Raw genomic sequence first — 20,762 nt, 5'->3', positions numbered from 1 at the left:
AATTAACACCGGCCACCAAGCTCCGCGACCGGATGATCCACGGCATGCAGATTGCTGTGGCCAGGCAATGAATTTTATTAATTTCGAATAAATAATTTCATCTAGCCCCATAGGTTCTCGTGCAAAATGATCCTTATGCAACGTGACGTACCGATGGTGCTCGATTTCGGGAAGGGACATGATTAAAATACCAAACCAACTTGACATGCGGTACGTGACCCCTGGCAGTGGAGGTTTTACGATGAATTAAACATTTTCATAATTATGTCACAGGGAATAAGTGGACTGTCAATGGAGGTTCAGTAATTCCTGAAGCGATAATGTGATGCAAGTGGTTTTCCACTATACACTTTCTTCGAAAATTCAAGTCAATGTGCTAAAAAAGAGTTGCAATTTAATTTAAGAGAGAGAAAAATTAATGTAAAATAATATTCACATTCCAGTTAGAACGGATGATCCTTGGTGAATTTGTCTTAACGGACTCCAAAACATTGGCGACTATCACCAATACAGGCGTAATACAATTCCTAAATACAGGCTACGTTTAACTAAATTCTTTAAAGCAAATAGGTGACTGTTGTCCGTTTTACATTTCACCTACCTACCAGACAAAGCCCTCAGTACAATCAGAGATTTCTTAATTTTTTAAAACTGCGCCATGTGCCACTTTCATCGTGATACGCGAGCAATTGACCAATGCGGTCGGTTTTGCTGCATCCGTTTGCGATGCTACTTGTTTTGGGTCGTAAAAGCACCCTTCTGCCGAAAAATGGTAGCGTACGCACTTACTTCACGCGGACACTGTAAAGGAAACCCACTCGGTGGGAATTCAATTTTCCTTCCACCACGGGACAACAAGTGCGGGAGAAAGAGCGTTTGGAATGGCCAAGCGCGAGTCGTTCATACGGCTTCCCACAGTTAAGGGAAGTCTTTTTTCGACAAACCATGAAATAAAGCACCCGCGAACCCTCACGCGATCCGGCATTGAGGTGGAAATTAAGGTTTTATTTTACTTTTGCACTAAAACAGCAATCGCCTGCCCGGTTGTTTCTTGAAGGGAAGATTTAAAAGTGAAAGTGACATGAAGAGACGAAATAAAGGGACAGTAAGAACTTATACCAATGCCCAAAGCATGCACTGCTTTGGAAAAGAAAGATCATTACTGAGCATAAGCAAATGTGAAACAAATTAATGAAATGTTCCTTTCTAGTCACTATTAATGGTACTTTGTAATTTACACTGCTATTGTGTTAATCAAGCAAAACAGTCCATTTTCCTTGAAGAAAATACATCACAAACAAGATATCCTCTTTTGCGTTGGTACCTCAAGGCGTAGGGAGCTCCAATGATGGTGATGGTTTTAGCTCTACTTCTACTAAATTTGCTAAACAACAACATGAAAATTCAAAAAATTAACAAGATGTAAATTTTTTCAAATTTATAACAGCACGTGCACTAACTGTTTTTGTACTGGAATTCAAAACATCCCCCATGTTTATGTCAATTTGACAACCTCGTTTGACATTTGTGAGCTATGCGTGCACACACACACACACCTAGATCAAACTCATTGAAGGGCCAGAAGGGAGCTATTAAATTTATCGCTTTATGTTTTAACTCTCTGATAATACAATATTCTGCAGATATACAAAAACGGTCGTACAAGCGGACACCAAAAAGATCCTCGCGATTGATTCAGTAGGTTATATCCGATCGTTCCTGTGTAGTCACCACAGCCAGCGCTTCCAATTTAAACCAAGACTAGAATTACCCATCGTCATCGCGGAAGCTGGTGAATGGTCTGTTTCCATACACTTTACCATAGGAACTATAAAAGTCCGCCATCATTGTGGGGGTGCAGTGCAAAAATTCGGTGTACAGTTTCGTGAAAGTCTCGAGCGCGCGCGCGTCTTCCTCAGCGTCATTTTCCACGTGTTTACTCGCCACGCAGAAGTGTGGCCCATATTTCACGGTAAATTTAATAGCAAACCATTTAGTTAGAATCCATTTTCGGTCCGTAACTATTGTGAACGAACTTATATTTTGTGGAGCAAGTGTGTAATATCTTTTTGAGTTTTTTTTTATTGTACCAGTCAATACATCTGGCAGAAGTAGAAGAGTTGTGCGCGTTCGTCGGTACCATTCCAAGAACTTATCCCTTCCACGATGGAGAACAAGAACGTGCCAGCAGCACCATCAGATACTGGCGCTACCGAAAAGGTCGAGACTAAACACAGTCAACATGGTACGTGCTTATTTGGCAGTTCTTCTCAGTCCACTGTTTCGGATGTGATCGCGACGCAAGACGGCAACGCTGTCGGAGATGTTACACCAGACAGCGGTGAAACAGGAGAGGAGCTGCTCATATCGGAATGGTCCAGCATGAACGGTGCCCTTCGACTCGTGCCCATTGCAAATGAGTCCGATCAACGAGTTATTGAAACAGAAAATCATGTGAACCCGGAAGCGACACAAGAAGAGCTAAACGATGACGAAGACGATGCCGTAGTTGACCGATCGTCAGTCTCGTCAACCAGCGAATCGTCGAGCATTGTAACTGATGAAGAAATGGAACAGAAGTTACTGCCCTGCAAAGAGACCGATCCCAATTGCCCTTTTGCCGAGTGCGACGTACACAAGGAGGAGTGTGACGTATGCCATAAATACTGCCTAGTTCCAGGCGACACTGAGGACCGGCGCATCCACGCTCTGGAGTGTGCCAAGCTGCAAAACACCGTGCTGAAATGTGCCGCCGAGCTGGAATTATCGCGCGACAAGACGTGCAGCGTCTGCATGGAGGTGGTGATGGAAAAGCGACCCCGCGAGCAACGCTTTGGCATACTGTCGGGGTGTAAGCATGTATTCTGCATCAAATGCATACGCAGTTGGCGTAAGTCGGACAACACGAAACCCGTCAGAAGAGGCTGTCCAGTATGTCGGGTAGAATCCAGATTCGTTTGCCCGAGTTTTGTCTGGGTGGAGGACCATAAGGCGAAGAAAATGTTGATCCGTGCATACAAGACAGGATGTAAAAAAATATTGTGCCGGAACTTCAAAACGAACAAAACATGTCCATTTGGGAATAAATGTTTTTACAAGCATGCGACAGCTTAAATTCCCTCAAGTCAAGTCCCTATATCAGCGAATATCGAGGAACATTCCAGCAAGAAGGAGTTACAAGTGCTGTAAGTTTTTCTATTGAGCGATCATTTAAAATCCCATCGTGTTTGTTATGATTATAAATGAATTGTTAACGTTTTACTTGTTGCAGAAAGATGATGAACGTACAATATATGTCGACAGGAGCTGGACGATTGGAAGGATCTTCGGCAAATCATGTACCGTCTACCATCTCCTATTATTGAATATTGAAAAAAGTTTGCGCCACCGGACATCATGTGAGTTCTACGATATCTTAGTCACTAGCTCATTCAAATTCCGTCTGTTTATTTATTTTAGTTGCGTAAAATGCAACCCTCGTAAGAAAAACGCCTAAAGTTATGCAGCTTGCGCAACAAAGCTTAACTTTTTAAACCCTTTTCGTTGATACAAGTTACTTAAAAACAAAAACTTGAGGTTCTGTTGAGGCACACTGTCCTAACTACAATTAAACAGAAACAGATACATTTAATTGTACCAGTTTTCCATTTCCCAGTGAAAAAACAATACAAATTAATATTCATAATTCATTGCAAATAAATTATCCCTTTCGCTTTTTCTTCGTTATAAATTTTCGTGTTTTTTTTTTGCACTCTAGCCATTCATTCCCCCATCTGCTTGCGCTAGGCGAAGAAAAGAATTATTCAAAAGTTAATTACAATCAATTAAAGCAAGTGGCAATAAACATTCCAACATTAATTAAAGACATTTCCATCTGCAGTATTTCTGCTTGGAAGATCTGGTTGTTGATTTTTTTTTCATCTAACTTTTTCGACTTTAACGGGTAGGGATAAGATTTTTTTCTTGTTTGCTTTCTCCTGGCTCAGCTTGTCCCCTTGTCTGTTGTTTTTGCCTACTTTGATTGTCATTCCGTTCAGAGTGTTACTTGTTTTTTTTTTTTTTTTCGTTGTTTGCCCCCTTATTAATTCTGCCAGTTTTTTTTTATCCATCTTCGACACAGCCTGCTTGAATCGTCTTCGCGCGTAAGCCTTGCTCGCTCTCTCTCTCTCTCTCTCTCTCTCTCTCTCTCGTTCTTCGGACTTTAGCACTTCGCCCTCAGCCAAAAATCCTTCCAAACAAACTACCGTCATTAAAAATGAACGTAAATTTATGCTATCTTAGCGGCAACTCTTCGACCTCAACCGTTCGCCGGTACGACGGCCGAAATACTCGAAAACTTTCCTTTAAAATGCAAATTTCATTTCCACCCCCATTCTCCCCCTGTTTTGTGTACCTTCTCCACCTCCCCCCATCGGTTCCATCGGCACGGTGTGGCCAAAAAATCCTGTTGCCGGGCGCTTTTCTCAGATTTTTTTCTTTTTGGAGCCAAAGGCTACAACTCTCAGAAAGAGGGATACGATGGAAAAACCGAAAACCCGTCTCCTGATGAAGAGTCCTGAAGCGAAAGACAACAACACTAACACAGCAAAAGATAAGCAGCAGCAGCAGCAAAAAAAAAAGTGTAAGGGACACTAGGTACACGGTAGCCTTCTAGAAGTGAAAAATTAAAGAAAAGCGCCCCGGTTTCGAAAAAAGGACTCAAAACGCTACAGCGAAGAAAAAAAATAAGCGAATGGGGAGAAAAAGCGAATGTACGGGGGGGGTTAAAAGACAGTACAAGGCGTAAAGTACAAAAAATCAACCCCCTCACGGTTAAATATTCTGGAAATTATTTTTCACGTTCCCCCCCTTCGGTTTCATCCTCCCTCCCTCCTCCACCCCTCCAAACCGATGTCCTTCCCTCACTACTTCTCCGCAGCATCTCTTGCGCTTACTTTCGATTCCATCGTCCCTTCCGGTTGTTATCCTTTTTGCTTGCCCGTTCCACCACCACCATCACCCACCACTCCGTTGCCGTTCCCACCCTTAGTGCCTGGGTTCTTTGGAAAATTTGCCACTTTTCTACCTACCGCCGGAGGCCCAGTTTGCCATTTAATCGCCGACACACGCACCAATACAAGGGCAACACTTTTCCGACGTTGGGACGTCCACCCACCCACAGCCCTGTCTCCCCCCATTTAGATTCTCCCCCTTTTTCCACCTTCTTCTGCGCATCGTTTGTTTCTATGTCGCCTTTCTCCGTCATTCCCTCCCCCTTTCTCTTTCTCGCTCACACAGCTCTCCTTGTCTCCCTCCAATTTCAATGGTGTAGCAGCATTTGGCGCTTCGGTTTTAATGTCCCGCCGGCCATGGAGAGTTTTTAAGTGAGAGTGCTTAAAAGCGGGCCAAGGGCGGTTTGGGGAGAAAGGGGTGGGGGGGGGAGTGGTGGCCAGGCAAAAAGGAACTAACAAACGGGGCCTCGAAAATGAAAGCCCTAAAATGGCTGAAAGGCTTCTCTTCGTTGAAATTGGGATGGTTTCACGCGAACCTGGCGCGAGTAAAAGTTGGGGGCAGGAAAATCTACCCCTAATTTATCAGGACCCACCCTCCATCCGGCCATGGGACGATGGTGGCTGGTGGGTCGGTATTGGACGCGTGCACACACAAAGGCACACGCGCGTTCCGCGCCAACGAAGGCTTCCGTTTGGTGGTGTGTGAGCGAGAGATAGCAATTTGGTATTAAAATGAAATGAAAATCGTTCCCTTTGCTTTCCCGTTCCCGTCCATCCTGTCCCTTACAGTCAGTTTCATCTGGCCCCACGGTACGTATGTACAGAGAGAAAGGATGTTTTTCGCAATGGAAGCTTCTGCGATGAAAAAAGAAAGCGACAGAAAGCCTTTCGGTGAACGAGCTCTCATTTAAAAAGACCAAAAGCCACCTGAGCATATCTTATTTCGCTGGATAATGGTTAAATTTAGGCTGTAATAAAGGGAGAACTGATTTCTAGCTTAAATGATTTCTAGCTCGGAAAGATGAACAAACGGACAATTTTTAATAAAAGTGCTTCAAATTTTAAATAATTAATTACTAACTTTTCTTAGAAGAAAATGAAAATTTGAAAACATAACAGGAAAAAAGCAAAAATATGGCAATAAGATGCAAATGCAAAGTAAAGAGTAAAAATAGTTGTAAAAGAAACTAAATAAAATCGATAACAAAACACAGTAAAAGTATAAGTGCCCATATAAAGTAGGCAAATTATTAAAAATTGACAAAATAGAGCGAGACACAAAAATAAAAAGTAAATATAAACCCTGGGAGTTGCAACAAGTCCAAAAATAACATATTTATTGTTGAATTCTTTCGAACTTAGTTGTTGTTTTATTTCCTTTTTTATAAAGAAACTTTTTTGCTTTTTCTTTGTTCGACGTTCTTCTTACGTTACATATAAAAAAATAACCTAAAAAGTGTTATAAGTGGCTCTGCCTCTCTTTCATTGAGCCGCTTCTCACTACTGTTGCAGCAGCAAATGTAGCGTGAAATTAAGTACTGACCGTCTTCCCTTTGGCGCTGCTGGCGCTTGGTTAAACTAACTTAAAAAAGGCGCTCTCGTGCCCTTTTCGATCGACAAGCAACGATCGAGAGCCGGCCTACAAATCTGTACGCAGCGGCCGTCGTCGTCGTAGGATCTGTTAACCATTTTATCTGTCTAGCCTTCATGGTGATGGTGTCGTGTGACAGAACGGGGCCGAAGAAAAATGCCACCGCAAACCCGCAATAGCTCGCTCGGCCATTCCCGGGCAGGCCACCATTTAATGAATCGCGAATGGCAAATGTGCCGTAACGGGACACTGCCACACCGGCGACAATGGCCGCACGAGATGTAATAAATTTGAAGATTTTTCATCAGTCGGCTTCGGGCCGAAAGCGCGAGCTGGTTGTGCGTCCCCTTTGACTACGGGATGGCTAAAGATTCGGGAAGCTTTTGCGGAATTAAACACAAGAGGAAAAAAGATTTCATGGCAACCTAAGCATTAGCCGAGATGACATAAATTATTGAATCCTCCCTTTTTGCGCGGCCAAGCTCCTCCCAACCAGATCCCAACACACAAGCAGCACACACATTACGGAGAGAAACTGCCGCACGCGAGAATTTTCTTATCACAGTGTTCATTTTTTTTTTTTTGTTATTGCAACTTCTAAGTATCTGCCACGACAAAACCAAACAAATGAGCATGCAAAAAAAAAAAACACTCACGCACTTTATTTTTCGAAGGAGACCAGAAAAGGTCAACCCCGTTACACCGCGCTACAGGGAAGCGCCCGCCACCGCCACTGCTGGTTTGCGTAATTTTATAATTTTTTAATCCCAAAGTAAATAAAAAACCCAGTCGGACGAGGTTAAAAAAATGGGAATTTTATTCATTCGCATTCGCTTTCGGTTGGGATGCTGTCCGTTGGGGGTTGGGAGTGGACTGGATTTGTGATCCGGGTTGCTTGGATGCGCTCGTCCCAGTTCACTGTGCGTTAAGGGGAAAAAGGATAAATACATAATGCAGGTGGTGACTGGGGTAGTTGCACGAAGTAGGCTCGGGAGGGGTGAGGGTTGGTGTATGTACTGCGTTTGGGCAAGGGGAGACAACGGTCGAAATTAAGTCAAAGTAGGCCGAATAAAATGGATGCCCGACGCACTTGGGATGAGTTTTAAATTCGGTGGAAGTGAACCGAAACGGTTCCAGCCACTACGGGGAAATAATTATTAAATACTAAATCCTAACATGAGAGAGTACGTAGTTTTGGGTAAATATGTTGCCATAAAACACAATTTACTAATTAAGGGGAAATATATCGTCGGGTTGTTCTAAGAATATTTTTATTGCATTTTCCCGAAGCTTTAGGTTCGAGAAAGATCCAATAAAAATTACATTACGAGGTTGAAACCCTCATAGTCCTCTATCTTCAATGTCCAAACTTATCTTTCTCGAAGGTCTGCAAACCTTTTTTCCAACAATTGATGAAACCCTCTCTTGATGAACGCGTTCTATAAGAAGGATTGTTGGTCCCATATGTATGGAAGGACAATGAACTTATTAGACCTATTAGACTCGCCAGGCTCCAGTAGGCTGATCATGTCTTTAAAATGATGCCGGACATCCTAGAAGCCATGTCCATTTCAGTCTTTCGAATCAACAATTAACTATTAATTTGTTTTCTCAAAAAATAACTAACAAATTACCAGCCAAACATCGCTTTTTCAACTTTAAACCTTCAGGTTTAAATAGTTTAGAATCGGATGGTGATTATAGTGTTCAGAAGAAATGCTTATCAATTGATCGTCAAACGCCAATTGATGACTTAATTTATAAATCTTAGTCTAAAACGCGCTTCTGATTGAATATTTTTTAATAAAACACGTGGAAATGTCCTTCATCGCCCCTGGCATTTTTTAAAGTTGTTCGGTTGATTTGTTTATTATAAAAAAGCTTTTTTATTGACTTTACCATAACTTACCATTCCCAAATCGGCCTGAAATGATCTAACAAACACTTTATCAAAAAACCTTTTCCCATCTTTTGCATCATCCAGACATCGATTCTAATTTTATCACTCTCGACTAAAAGCCCTTTAATGCACGGTCAGCAGCTTTTTAATGGTTGTAACAAATTTTAAGAAAGGATGGTTTTATTACCGAAAATTTTCACTTTACCAATTTACATGCAAACGCACACATACTTTCCAACGCTAATGGCGGAGTTTTTTCTTTCTCTCCTGCTGTGTCGTTGCGCGGGCCACAGCCTGTGCGTTCCTTCCAGAAACTCCTTCTGCGAAGTAGTGAAAGTATCTTGCTGCAGTCAGCAGCCAGCCCGGCACGTGAGATCAGCCGCTCTTTAAAAAATAAAGCACAAACTGCTGGGCGAGGGCGAGTTAAAACGATAATGGAACCGAAATGATGCCGGTCCTGCCAGCTGAGCCACTTCTCACCAGCGCTGTGGACTAATTTTTGTAATTTTCCTATCGCACCACCGGTCATATGATGCCGCTTTTAATGTTCCATTTGCTTTTATGATCGGATTCTTTTCTTTTCCCCCCACACTCGAACCGCCACTGCCAGCGCAAAAATAAGGGAAATCTGACAAAAACCAAAAAAAGCACAAAATGTCGAACAAATAATGCCATCATTGTTATCCAGCGCTTGGCGGGTAAATACTGGTCAGCGTTTGGAGAGATAATGCCATCCCAAAACACCCGGAAGCTGCATGTTTAGCAGACGCTCAGGTGTGGAGAGTTCCAAAGCGTAAACATTTGTTTGCAACAAACTTCATCTACTTTTGGAAAATATTTTCTTTATTATTTTTACATGTTCCACACGGTGGCCCCTGCGTCTCTAATGTGAGACACATTTATATAAGCTAATTTAATAAACAAATGATTTAAATAACTAAATTCTATGTATTATTTTATAAAAAAAACTTTACACTTAACAGGAGGCATTATAAAGCGATGGCACTTTAATCCACAGACTTAAACAACATGAAGCATAAAACACCCTCATTGCTGTTGGCAACGCTTTTGGACAGTAAAATTACGAAGAAACCGCTTGCTGCCGAGATTTGCTCTCCTCTTCCATCCATGGTCCACCTTCCGGCACCGTTGCGTGTACCGCTGAGTGGATAATTTGCATTTAAGATTTTTGATTTGTTTATTTCATTATTATCTCGAGAGACAGGTGAATCGATGGGCCCGTCCTAAGCCCGAAGTTGAAAAGATAAGCTGAGCAAATTAACGAAAAGAATGTTTTGACGAAATGGCAATGTGAACCACCGCAGAAGGAAAAAAAACCTCCGCCTGTCGATACGCGTACTACATAGTAAAGCAAGATCGTTTAACGATGGACGCACACCATCACCACTGGAGTGTTTCGGTTGATAGCTAACTGGCGCAGGAAGTATGGACGATTTCACTGATTGGACAGGACGGGGAACTTTAGTTTTCCCTCCGAAAATCGTTTCTCACTGATCCGCGGGCCTGAAATGCAAGGAGAAGAAAATTTTAATTTTTGATTACAATCAAAACAAACCGTTATCGGCAGCGCTCTGAAATCATGCGTTAAAACCGATAGAAATGGAGTCGACCGCCCGATCCGTACGGGCTGGTAGTTTGCGGTTCTGAATCGAATTATTCAAATCAGCACAATGGTGATTCTTTGAATTTTGGCGACGAAACACACAATGGAAGCCATGGTTACATGGCTGTGCACTTTTTCTACCTGCTTAGATCGACGACTTTAACATAATTCGCATAACAGGAAGATGACATGTAAAACTCTTAAACAAAAGCTGAAAACCCGAGTTTGCTATGGGGATTGCATACATTGAGGCGTTTTGTACTATTTATCAGTATTTGGACAATCGTATCGAATCTATCCTTATTGAATCCACCTTATTGAAACGCCAGACCTTAAAGATCAATGCGACGAAGACACAGTACCTGCTTGTTAGAGACCTGTGACAGGGCCCTGGAGGGCAGAGTATCAGTAGACGGCGACGATCTCGAGGAGAGGAGTTCTGCTACTTCGGAGTTCGTATTTTTTTTACTTTGGACAACTTTGGCATAGATATCTTTAGATGCATTGTTATTAGAAATCATGTTTAATATGAGGTCCTCAATCGCATACGATCCACGAAGATCTCCCGAAGGCTCTGCAAGCACACGAAATACGTCATTAATCGCATCTGATTCCTGATACGTCCGGTAGTTCTCTACGGCCATGAGTCTTAGATATTGCTAATGGAGGTGTCGCCGAATAATGAGAATGAACCATGAGCAGGCTGAGCTCTGTGATGGAGCCAACCGCTTTGCGATAGTGAAGTCCGGAAGGATACCGTGGCTAGGGCACGTGAAGAGGTTGTCGGACCCATGCCCTACCAGGAAGATTATTGTCAGCGACTCTTGCGACTCGAGGAGTATAGGAGCACAGCGTGTTCGTTGGCAGGATTAAATGCTGCTTAACCTGTCGGAGATTGGATGCAGCCGAGGGTGGGAGTTTCGTAGTAAGTACGACAAGCTCTACTATGAGCGAATCAAATGTATCTAATTGCTTAGGTCATTGCATCAATCGTATCATCGATGGCTGTACATCTTCAAAAGATCACCTGAGACACCTGAAGATGTCTACAAGAAAATCTAGTAACAAACGATATAGCTTCAAAAGCCGCGACCAGAATAACATAGCTCGAGTACCACCGCGGATACTTCAATCAAATAATAATAATAATGCTGAAATTAATAGTAAAACTTAAAACAGCTTCATTTGTCTTCATCCGAATCAATCTCTCGGGCACAGTTATCAAGCTTACCTCAAATCGCAACACCTTCTGCCCTGGGCACAGCACATCAACCTTCGTTTTGCATATCAATCAAACGATTTCCCGCGAACCAGCGTAAACAACGCACTTCACGCTTCGAAACACTTCAATGGAAAACTGAACTGATTTCTGAAGCTGATTTCGCCACCGACAAAAAAAAACGAAAGAAAACTTTTGCCCCACGATTTTTACTGTTATGCACCGCTGATTAGGAAGGGAACTAAAATCGCTCACCCATCGCCGTGTCCACTTCACTTCGTCCTATACTAGAAGAATGGAGTCGCCGAAGTTTAAAGCTTGTCGTCCAGTTTGACGCCGCCACACCGAAACCGTCACTAGCAGACTCACACGGGGCCCCCAGAGTGAAGGCAACAAATCGAACGATCTTTGCATGTGCGCACCACCGACCGGCCAGTGGCCCGTTTCCGGTTGGATGCACCCATCAAAAACTTCCCACTCACCGTGCTCCGGTGGTTTGTTGCCGCTGATGCCTCCTTCTTGACCCCTAGCCGTTGTAAAATATCCTTTAGGTTTTTTTTTTCGCTTCCATCCTTTGCAGCAATGAGATGTCAGCTCCATCAACAAATGCCCTTCGGTCGCATCCACAAGAGCAGGAACCCATGCGAACGGTTTCCCAGCAACCAACGCTGTTTGCACCTTGGCAGGACACGCAACGCAGCACAGGTCGAGCGATCGAAGTAACCGATGGTGGCGGTGGGAGTGAACACACAAAATTGGCCGGTGTAAATAAATTTGTTGTTTACCGAAATCAATTCAAACAGAAATTTCTCCACTGTCGAAGGGAAAACTTTTGCACCCGAAGCTCTTTTAATTTTCTTGGCCTGCATCTTAGCATCCCGCTAGAACGGGTGTGGGGTGGGCGGTGTACTGGACGGTTCTCATCTGTGTTGGATGATTCGCTTTTCCATTGCGGGTAAGTTTTATTTTTCTGTTATTGCTCCCGCCGAACATGGGAAGCAAACGAAAACAGTCCCTTCGCGTCGCGTACGGCCATCCAACGTGGTCACCCAACAGACGCACACACGTCGGTTGTCCGACGCTGGGGTTTAGCACAACAGCTAAGAAAAACCTGCCTGCTCGGCCCAGTGGCCAGTGGCAACGGTGGAAAACTTTTCCATTTTCTATCCGCCATTTTAGCACACAACGGCCTACTGCTGTATGCTAGAGTGTTCTCCACACAGTAAGCTTTGGGTGTGTTTACGACTCTACTACACTACCGAACAGCTTTTATCCACTCTCTTTTTCGCTCTCGTGGGCAAATGTTTCGCCCGTTGTTTTCTTTTCCACGGCAGCTTCCATTCCTTCTATGTTCCTCTCGTTTCTTTTTACTTGTACTTTTGCATTTTGATGCTTACTTTCAACTTTTCGTTGTGCCTGACATGCTTTTTACTTCTTCCGTTCAAACCCCCCAACAAACTCATCTATCGGGGCAGGGGTAGCTCGCCGTGCCTTAAAGATCACATTCAGTCTTCGTGTACTTTTTTTTTATCTTTCGCTTCACTTCATAAATCAAATATTTTGATAAGAACTCATTAATTTCTGCTTGCGCAAACTTTCAAGTTTGTTCCCGCAATTGCCAACTCTTGGTTGTTTTGCGCGTACTGATTACGGATGACTAGCGGGCGTCCCTTTAAGGGAGGACGATTTATTCAAACCATTTCGTGATTTTAACGATCGTATCAATGTTGATGATCGCCATTTTGTATAATTTTTCATGCAATTTTGTTAATTTTAAATGGATATGCAAATTTGCAAAGTAACTTTAATTCTTAGCGCGTTAGTAACATTTTTTGATAATGAGTAATCCTCAAGTTTTCCTCAATATGGTAGAAATAAAAGTTTAGAGACCTAACCAAAGCTACTGTCCAACAGAAGAATCCAAATGGATAACAACTTGTTTCTTGCCATTTAGCAACGTGCTCATTCATTTATAGTGCTTTTTTCTCAATATTCATTCTGCAATACTCAATGAATTAGCTAAAAACACATCAATATATTTTTACTTCTTCTCTGTTACATGATTTATTTTTTCTTCTTTCAGTCTCAAAAATACATCTTCTCCTACTTAGTTCGTTCTGATTTGTTCGACTTTTTCACTAGTATCACTTTGTACTGTCCCAAAACATAATACGATCGGATAGGAAATACCGAAGAGCATCCATCAACGAAGGTACTACACGCAAGCACTTAAATTAGGTGAAAAAAAATGTATATTGAATAGCTTAAATAGGAAAGAAAAATTATCAACAGTTCGATTATGTACATTAGCAGCATTTCCGAAACAATTGTGTGTATTCAAAACAAAAAACACAACGCCCCAAAATATATGTGAAAGTAAAACAGATATCAAACGATAGATCTCTACAGGAAATGCTCGTGTATAAAAGAGCTCTAATAGAACGAAGTAATGTAAATCATAACTAGAAGAAGAAAAAAAAACGGTGGCTTATTAAAAAAACAAAACAGTTACATTTGAACACACGAACACACAAATTAAAAGAGCAAGTACACACGCACGCACAAACACAGGTTTGAGTTTGCAGTAGTGAATTCAAGCTTGGCTTCCAATGTTTAATTCAAACTCGTTTTAAAGAAAAGAGATAAAAACCATATCTAACAATAAACCAACAATTTTTCGACAGAAAACCAATATTAGTTTAGAGAGGTAATTAAAAAAGTAATTCAAAGTCGCATTCGAAACACGCGCCGTTTCGAACGGTTCTTGATATCCAACGCACATCCGGTTCGATCGTATGTGGTGTATCACTGAGTGTGGGTCCTGAAGCAGGGACACACATGCTTCGTAAGTGAGAAACCTACACTAAATTAAGCATTCGAGAGAACTGATGGAACTTTGTACTCTTCCCTGCATTCGGATGTTTCATTCCCGGCTTGCGCAACCATCGGAGGGATGTGTGGCCAACGCTAACTTCTCGACGATGGCCGGTCACTGGTCAGCCAGTCAGCAGCGCTTCCCGTTAACAATAGCGTCTCGTCGACTATGTGTGGCACTCGGTGAACTTTTTAACATCACTTAACTTAACTCTTCTATGCTACAACAGTGTGTGCACCAGGGACGGTAGCACAGGGCGCTGGAAGTACCGATGATTTCCACTTCCATTTGTTATCCACTCACTAAAACGAACGCTTCCGGATCGCTTCACTATGCACGATCGCATTCAGCACAACCGATGGTGGTCGAACAAATGAACAACGAAACAGAATATCGGAGGGATATCTGATTAACAACTTACCCAATAGAACGACTCATAAATGCCCGGGACGCCGATCGGTGTCCACCATCGCGTGTTCGTACCCAGTGGCATATCTCCTGCAGCTCCCAGACGATTAGCGTAACTCCATCCGATGAAATCCGATGCCCAGCGTTTTCGGTCGGTCACTTCCCATTCTTGCTCATTTTACCGAACGGGAAACAGCAATACGGGAACTTGTGAAACACACTTTGCAACGGTAACTTAAAGGTGAGCAACCTACAGAATGATTGATAGGCAGCATGCTAAAACTAACCCCCCGGCTAATTGACTATGGTGTGCAAGAGGAGAAGAAAAACCAGGACGAAATCTAAAAAAGCAATGGCACACATTTGCACAATGGCAAAACCTGACGCCATCGGCTAACGATATGCATGACGACTTTAAGCCGTACGTTGGTTAAAGTGCTCATACTTGCAGTCCTGATCAACGCATTGACCTCCGAGCTCGAAAGGACAAAGGATACCGGTGGGAATGTTCTGTGCACTGTGGAGAGTAAAGAAAGAGAAAGAAAAAGAATGGCGGAAAGGGAGGAACAACGTACGAGGAACAGTGAGTGATAGTTGCATGAATGAGAACATTCATCAGTCCGAAAGTAGCATCATACACGGTGTTGATGTTGTGTGACAAGGTAGTGTGTGTGTATATAAGAATAGTATAAAGTGTGTTGTGTTCCAAAAGTGTAGGAAAACATCGAATCGTCGCAAAACGTAAAAGAAATGGCTCATTACGGTACAGAAAACCGACAACAACAAAAAACGATTCGTACACATTAAGGTGTTAAAACAATCAAAATGAAGATGAGTTAAAAGCACACACACACACATACACAAGGAATAGAAGGAAATGAAAAAGGAAAGGAAAAGTGGAAAGGGATATTTACGATTTAATTTTTTCGTAGCTGATCCAATAGAACTTTTCTTTGTCATGTTTTGGTTTAGATCACTCAAGATCGCACGTTAACTTACCCTTGTTTCAAGGACATCAGCGGTGACGTATACTTTTCCATTCGGAACGTTTCGCCAGGAACGTTTCCTTTATCTTTCATCATAGTGTCTTCTTCGCCTTCTTTCGAACCCGGTTCAATGCACGGAACAGGCTCGTCTTCTTGCGGCAATACCTCGATATTTGGCATCTCCTTTTCCTGCTCTGCGACAGTCTCAACTGTAACATCTGCTTGTGTTACATTCTGCACAATCAATGGTTCAGCAGCTTCCGAACATTCTACATCATTTGCAATATCCGTCGTTGGCATTTCTGCTTCCTCAACTTGTTCTGATGGCTCTTTCGTACATGACTCATCCACAAGCTCCGGAGGAGCTGGGTGAGACACTGGATCGGATGTTTCTTCTACTGGACCAACCGGTTCAGATGGATTGATCTCCTCTGGTTCCGCGGAGGAATCATCTTTCTGGCTATTTACCGCCTCGATCGGTCGGCCTTCATCACACTCGTTACCGTACGTATTCATCTTCCAAGAAGGGGTCTGATCGCTGGAACTCCCCAATCGTCGCTTATGGTTGGCAATCATATCTTCCTTAAACTCGTGTAGCGTAGGCTTGCGGATGTTTTTCAGTTGCTGCGTTTCGGCAACCAAAATCCGCAACTGCTGCTGCACCACGGCTCCCTTCGAGGATGTTGGCAGTCTGCAAGAAAGTGTTAGTAGTAAGACCAATTTCCATCCCGTTTCGTTACCCCCCACAACAACTAAGCAACCATAGCACAATGCCCTCAGACATTACAGACTGTCCGATCCAACTTACTGATACGATTCCCCCTTTATGATACGCCCAATCTGGCCACACATTCGTTCCAGTTCACCTGAACGTTTGCGACTGAAAAGAATCTTCTTGCGCGTCGCTTGGAGGCTGGAGAACGTATCGTACGAACGATGGCGTCGCTTCTCGTACACATTCTCGAGCAGGGACAGCTTTTCCTTTAGCAAATCGATGCGATTCTCGAGATGGTACAGCTCGCGCCGTGCTTCCTGTGCCTCCAATAGCGTCGCATTATGCCGCTCAAGTTCGTTCAAGAAGGTGCCGCTGAAGATTGGCAGTTTCCGTATGACAAGAGAAGAATATGATGAAACGAGCGTGGCTATGTAAGGGAGCAGAATGGGCAGGAACACGTTCGGTGGCATTACCTGTGCTTTTCCAGTTGCTTTTCTGCGGTTAGGAGCAATCGGTTTCGCGATGCTTCCGAAAGGTTCGGCAAACTCGTGCGTATTTGTTGCAGTTTTCTTTCGATCGGATCCTGAACGGTTGCTTGCTCTTCGTTTGTTGATTCGGTAACCGAGGTGGGTTGGGCAGCGCTACTACACGATTGTTTCCGTCTTCCCGGACTCTTCCCGAGCTTTGGCTCGTACGTTTTCTGCTCACCGACTGGGCTACTGTTGAGTGTACGGGTGTCTTGCTTAGGAACTGAGCTTTCCTTTCCAACGCTGCTAGAGGAGGTGTGTGCCGAACTTTGTCGTGCAAGCTTGTAGCGTTCTAATTGCGCCTTACGGGCGACCAGTCTCATATACTCCATCTGAGCCGATTTCGATAGGTGTCTCACAGCCTGCGGAGCAAGTAGTAAATTAATGCCATTAGGAGCCATATGTCCATCATCCCTAGCTAGAGTGTCCCAAATGCGCAGGAAAGGGGTGTCAATATTAATCTAATTAAAAATAAGATGAAAAAAAAACAACAAAATCTCACCGTTGGCGTTGCCATGGCATTACTACTGGTTGGAAGTTTTTTCGCCGCATTCCTTGGCTGCTGCTGCTTCGTAGAAGCTAAGCTTTTCTCACTGGAAGAAACGCCACGCTCGGAATGTTGCACCAACACTTGAGGATCTTCCTTGGTCGTCACAGTTGTGCTTTTACTTCTTACACTTTTCAAAAACTTATCCAACTGTTCCTCAAACCGTACCGTCGGCGTTGCAGGCGCTCCTCCAGTTGTAACCTCTACGGATATCGCAACCGAACCAGCATTCGCATTATCACCCTTCTCGGGGGACGATGTGCTGAAATCGACCTCCGAATCCGAATCGGAATGTCCCAGCTGTATGACGAGCTTCGCCACTGGCCGTGAAACAAACGTTTCGACCATAGTTGGATCCTTGGGAGATTCGGTACGTGGCCCTGTTAGGATCGTTGGAGGTGATGGTGCAGCAGTGCGGTTTAGGTTAATCAGTTTGTTTGGATTATTGACAAGCTTTTGTGTGTGCACTATAGAAGATGCTTTGGTCAACTGAGGACAAGGATCAGATGGTACATTAGTGGGAGTGGAGGAAGAATGTGCAGTTACAGCTTCCACGACTGGACCAGTAGCGCTGTTCGTAAGTGATTTCTTCCTCCGCTTTCGTTGTGTTGTCCGATCGACAATGGTGATTAGATTGGAAGTTTTACTTATCTTCGGGGATAAGGAAGCCGGTTCTCGATCAGGTTCATCTTCGCATGCTGATAACTGTTTATCATCTTGGAAACTAACTACAGGAACGTTGTCTTTCGGGGCAGTATCGAACTCTTCATGCTCTTGGCATGAAATATGTTCATCATTCAATGGTAATATAACCTGAGCTGGTTTAGCCTCTTCCTTCTTCTTGGTTTGCTTCTGACGCATCTTAGTCAGTAGCAAATGTCTTAGAGCTTCCGCTTCTGCCTCCTCCATTGAGTCAGGAGTAGCGGAAGGACTTTCCTGTAACATTTCACCTCTCCGATGGAACAGCGCGGAATCGCATGAATCTGTTCCCCCGAGTAACAGTCTGTGTTCCGTCCCAGTTGCACTGTATACAGGAGACGGAGCACTGCTAATACTATCGCTGCTTGCCAGCTCCATATCGATGGGTTGCTGTGCATGTTCCTCCATATCCTGCACGGTTTCGTCAACCCTGCCGATCGGACTACCAAGCGGGCTGATCTCCATATCGTTCCCATTATCGTCTGAATCGACAAGATCAATTTGTTCGTAGTGTGGTTCCACTATCAGCACATCATCCTGATCATCTTCGATCATTTCCACCGAATCTCGGCCTTCGCTATACAATTCATTATCATACGGTGGAGCTATCTCCCGAACAGGTGAAAGAACAATATCATCGCTCGGGGAGTACGGTTGCTCATTGTCCAACTCTCTGCGCTTTTTCCTCGATTCATGCTTCTTCAATACGGCCGTTTTCAGCGCGATAATGCGCAGCTCATGTTCTTCCGCTGACACCGCATCGGACAAGTTATGCTCCGCTTGGTTTATTGTTGGCGGTGGAGGAGGCGAAGGTATCTGAAATTCTGAAATAATTTCACTGAGTCCCGCTTCTCGCACGATCGGTTTTGTACTGAGGGCCAGCAAACGAAGTTGCAACTCTTCCTCTGCTTCTTCGTCTTCTTCATCATCGTCTACCACGACTGCATCGTCGTCAGAATTGCTAGAAGGACTTTGCAACACTTCCGCTATAGCTTTTTTTCGTTTAACCTCAGCTTTTCTTTTCCATTTTGTTGTTTGCAAAAGAAGTTTCTTTTTCAGTGGATTCTTGCTGCTGGACAGTCGTTGATTCTTCCCATTACCAACGCCGCAAGCAATTTTCAGATACTCCCGATCGACCAGCGCTTCCGGTTCGGAATCGGTCGATAGGGCACGTCGTTCTGAAGGTGTAGGAGACCTGGAAGCATATCGTCGACGCTTGTGTCTACGGTGCGAGGACCGTTTCGAGCTCTTTTCCTTTACCTTATCAGCGGGACGTTTCGTTGCAACAGTTCGCGTGTATTTAGCCACGCTGTATCGATTGTCTTCTTTGTTCGTGGTAGTAGGTTTGTACGGCTTGTAGCTTCGATACAACGGATTCTGATGTTGCGGGTAGTAATAACAATAATTTTCCTTCCCGTTCATGACTTCCTCGACGTCCAGGTAGTCTGTAAGAAGCAAAAAATCAAAAGAACAACATCGTAAGCAATCGCGACTGTACACCAACTATCTAGAACACCCTTCGTACCGTATTTGCTGTGGTTCGCAAATTTTCGCTTCATCATGCCAACCTTCTTGTCCATCGCTTCCAGAGCCGCCATTCGCTCACGAATGGTCGATTCTTCTTCCGAGCTGATGTCCTCCAGCTCTTGTGGCTGCTGTTCGTCCTCATCATCTTTGTCCTGTATTTCGCCCTCCTCGTGATCCTCATCCTCGTCTGGGTCATCACTGTCACTGCTCACCAATACTAAACCTTCCGGAAGGTCACCGCTTGCTGGCGATGGCAATTGTTGCTTCTCGTCGTCCGGGTTCTCCATGGCGCATGGGAAATGCGTGCACTCTACCAACGATGTAGGAATGAACGATGGTGCGCATTCGAGGCTGCTATCTAATGTTATTGCCAATCGTACCTAAAAACACTATTACCAACTCCACACACTTGGTTTACTTTCCATAAACTCGTTGTAAAACACAGCAAAAATTATCCCTTTCATAACTTGCTGATCTCGTAAACTGCGAAGAAAAATCTTCTGACAGCTGTCGAGAAGTGGCAGCTTCACAAGGTAGCTACATACGAGGTGTGTCATCACTTGTTTGGCCCAATCTGTAAACGTCACATGAATACTGACCCAAGCAGGGTTCTAATTTAGGTTCATTCTGGGTTGATAACCGGGCTAAAATGAACACGTTGCCGTATTTCCACGAAAAGAATAAAAAATTGACTATTTTCCTTTTGCTCTATATTGCATGGGAGTGCCAACGAGCGGCGATATGAATGATGGTATGCGGAGAGCAATTTCCTGGCGAAGACCAAATTGTCGGTCTAGTCTTTTGCCGAGACTCAGCAGCAGAAAGTATAGTAAAAGTAATATTCAAAAGAAGGATTTCCTAGACGATGATGCGCGATCGTCACACTACTTCATACTAACACGCTAACACAATCATGATAGAAATAAAGCAATTAGTTCCAAACCAACAACTGGTACGGTAGTAAGTTAATTCTCTTTCCACGTTAAGTCCAAATTAAAAATCATTCTATTTCGCTTGTACCATTCGCTCTCTCGCTCGCTTTTGTTATTTAGTACCCTGTTACTCTGTTCATTATATAGTAAAATGAGTCACACCGAATTTGTATCATTCTGCCATGGAAATCCCAACCAGAAATCCCAGATGTAATAAAGCT

The 20,762-nt window shown here is 43.6% G+C and overlaps 2 protein-coding genes and 1 pseudogene across 2 annotated transcripts in view; 2 read left to right on the top strand and 1 right to left on the bottom strand.

Annotated features, from left to right (window-relative positions):
• LOC128310620 (microtubule-associated protein futsch) overlaps positions 1-19,934 on the bottom strand; it is a 338,371-nt gene extending 318,437 nt beyond the window's left edge. The window contains exons 1-6 of the mRNA XM_053047307.1: positions 19,608-19,934; positions 17,339-19,527; positions 16,783-17,198; positions 16,403-16,681; positions 15,608-16,285; positions 13,827-15,125 (exon numbers count right to left, since the gene is read on the bottom strand). Of these exons, the coding sequence (XP_052903267.1) occupies positions 15,023-15,125; positions 15,608-16,285; positions 16,403-16,681; positions 16,783-17,198; positions 17,339-19,527; positions 19,608-19,896 (3,954 nt within the window). The 5' untranslated portion in view covers positions 19,897-19,934 and the 3' untranslated portion in view covers positions 13,827-15,022. The remainder of the gene's footprint in view (positions 1-13,826; positions 15,126-15,607; positions 16,286-16,402; positions 16,682-16,782; positions 17,199-17,338; positions 19,528-19,607) is intronic.
• On the top strand, positions 2,167-3,009 carry LOC128300529 (probable E3 ubiquitin-protein ligase makorin-1; the record flags this gene model as incomplete). Its single annotated transcript, XM_053036624.1, has 1 exon — positions 2,167-3,009. A coding segment is annotated over exon 1 (843 nt), but the record flags the coding sequence as incomplete, so codon positions are not given.
• LOC128300521 (uncharacterized) lies at positions 11,666-12,889 on the top strand (annotated as a pseudogene).
• Positions 19,935-20,762: the final 828 nt, after the last annotated feature.

This window comes from Anopheles moucheti, chromosome 2, assembly GCF_943734755.1.
Source record: "Anopheles moucheti chromosome 2, idAnoMoucSN_F20_07, whole genome shotgun sequence".
In the NCBI taxonomy this organism is placed as follows: Eukaryota; Metazoa; Arthropoda; class Insecta; order Diptera; family Culicidae; genus Anopheles; species Anopheles moucheti.
This window is presented reverse-complemented; position numbering and strand designations above follow the sequence as displayed.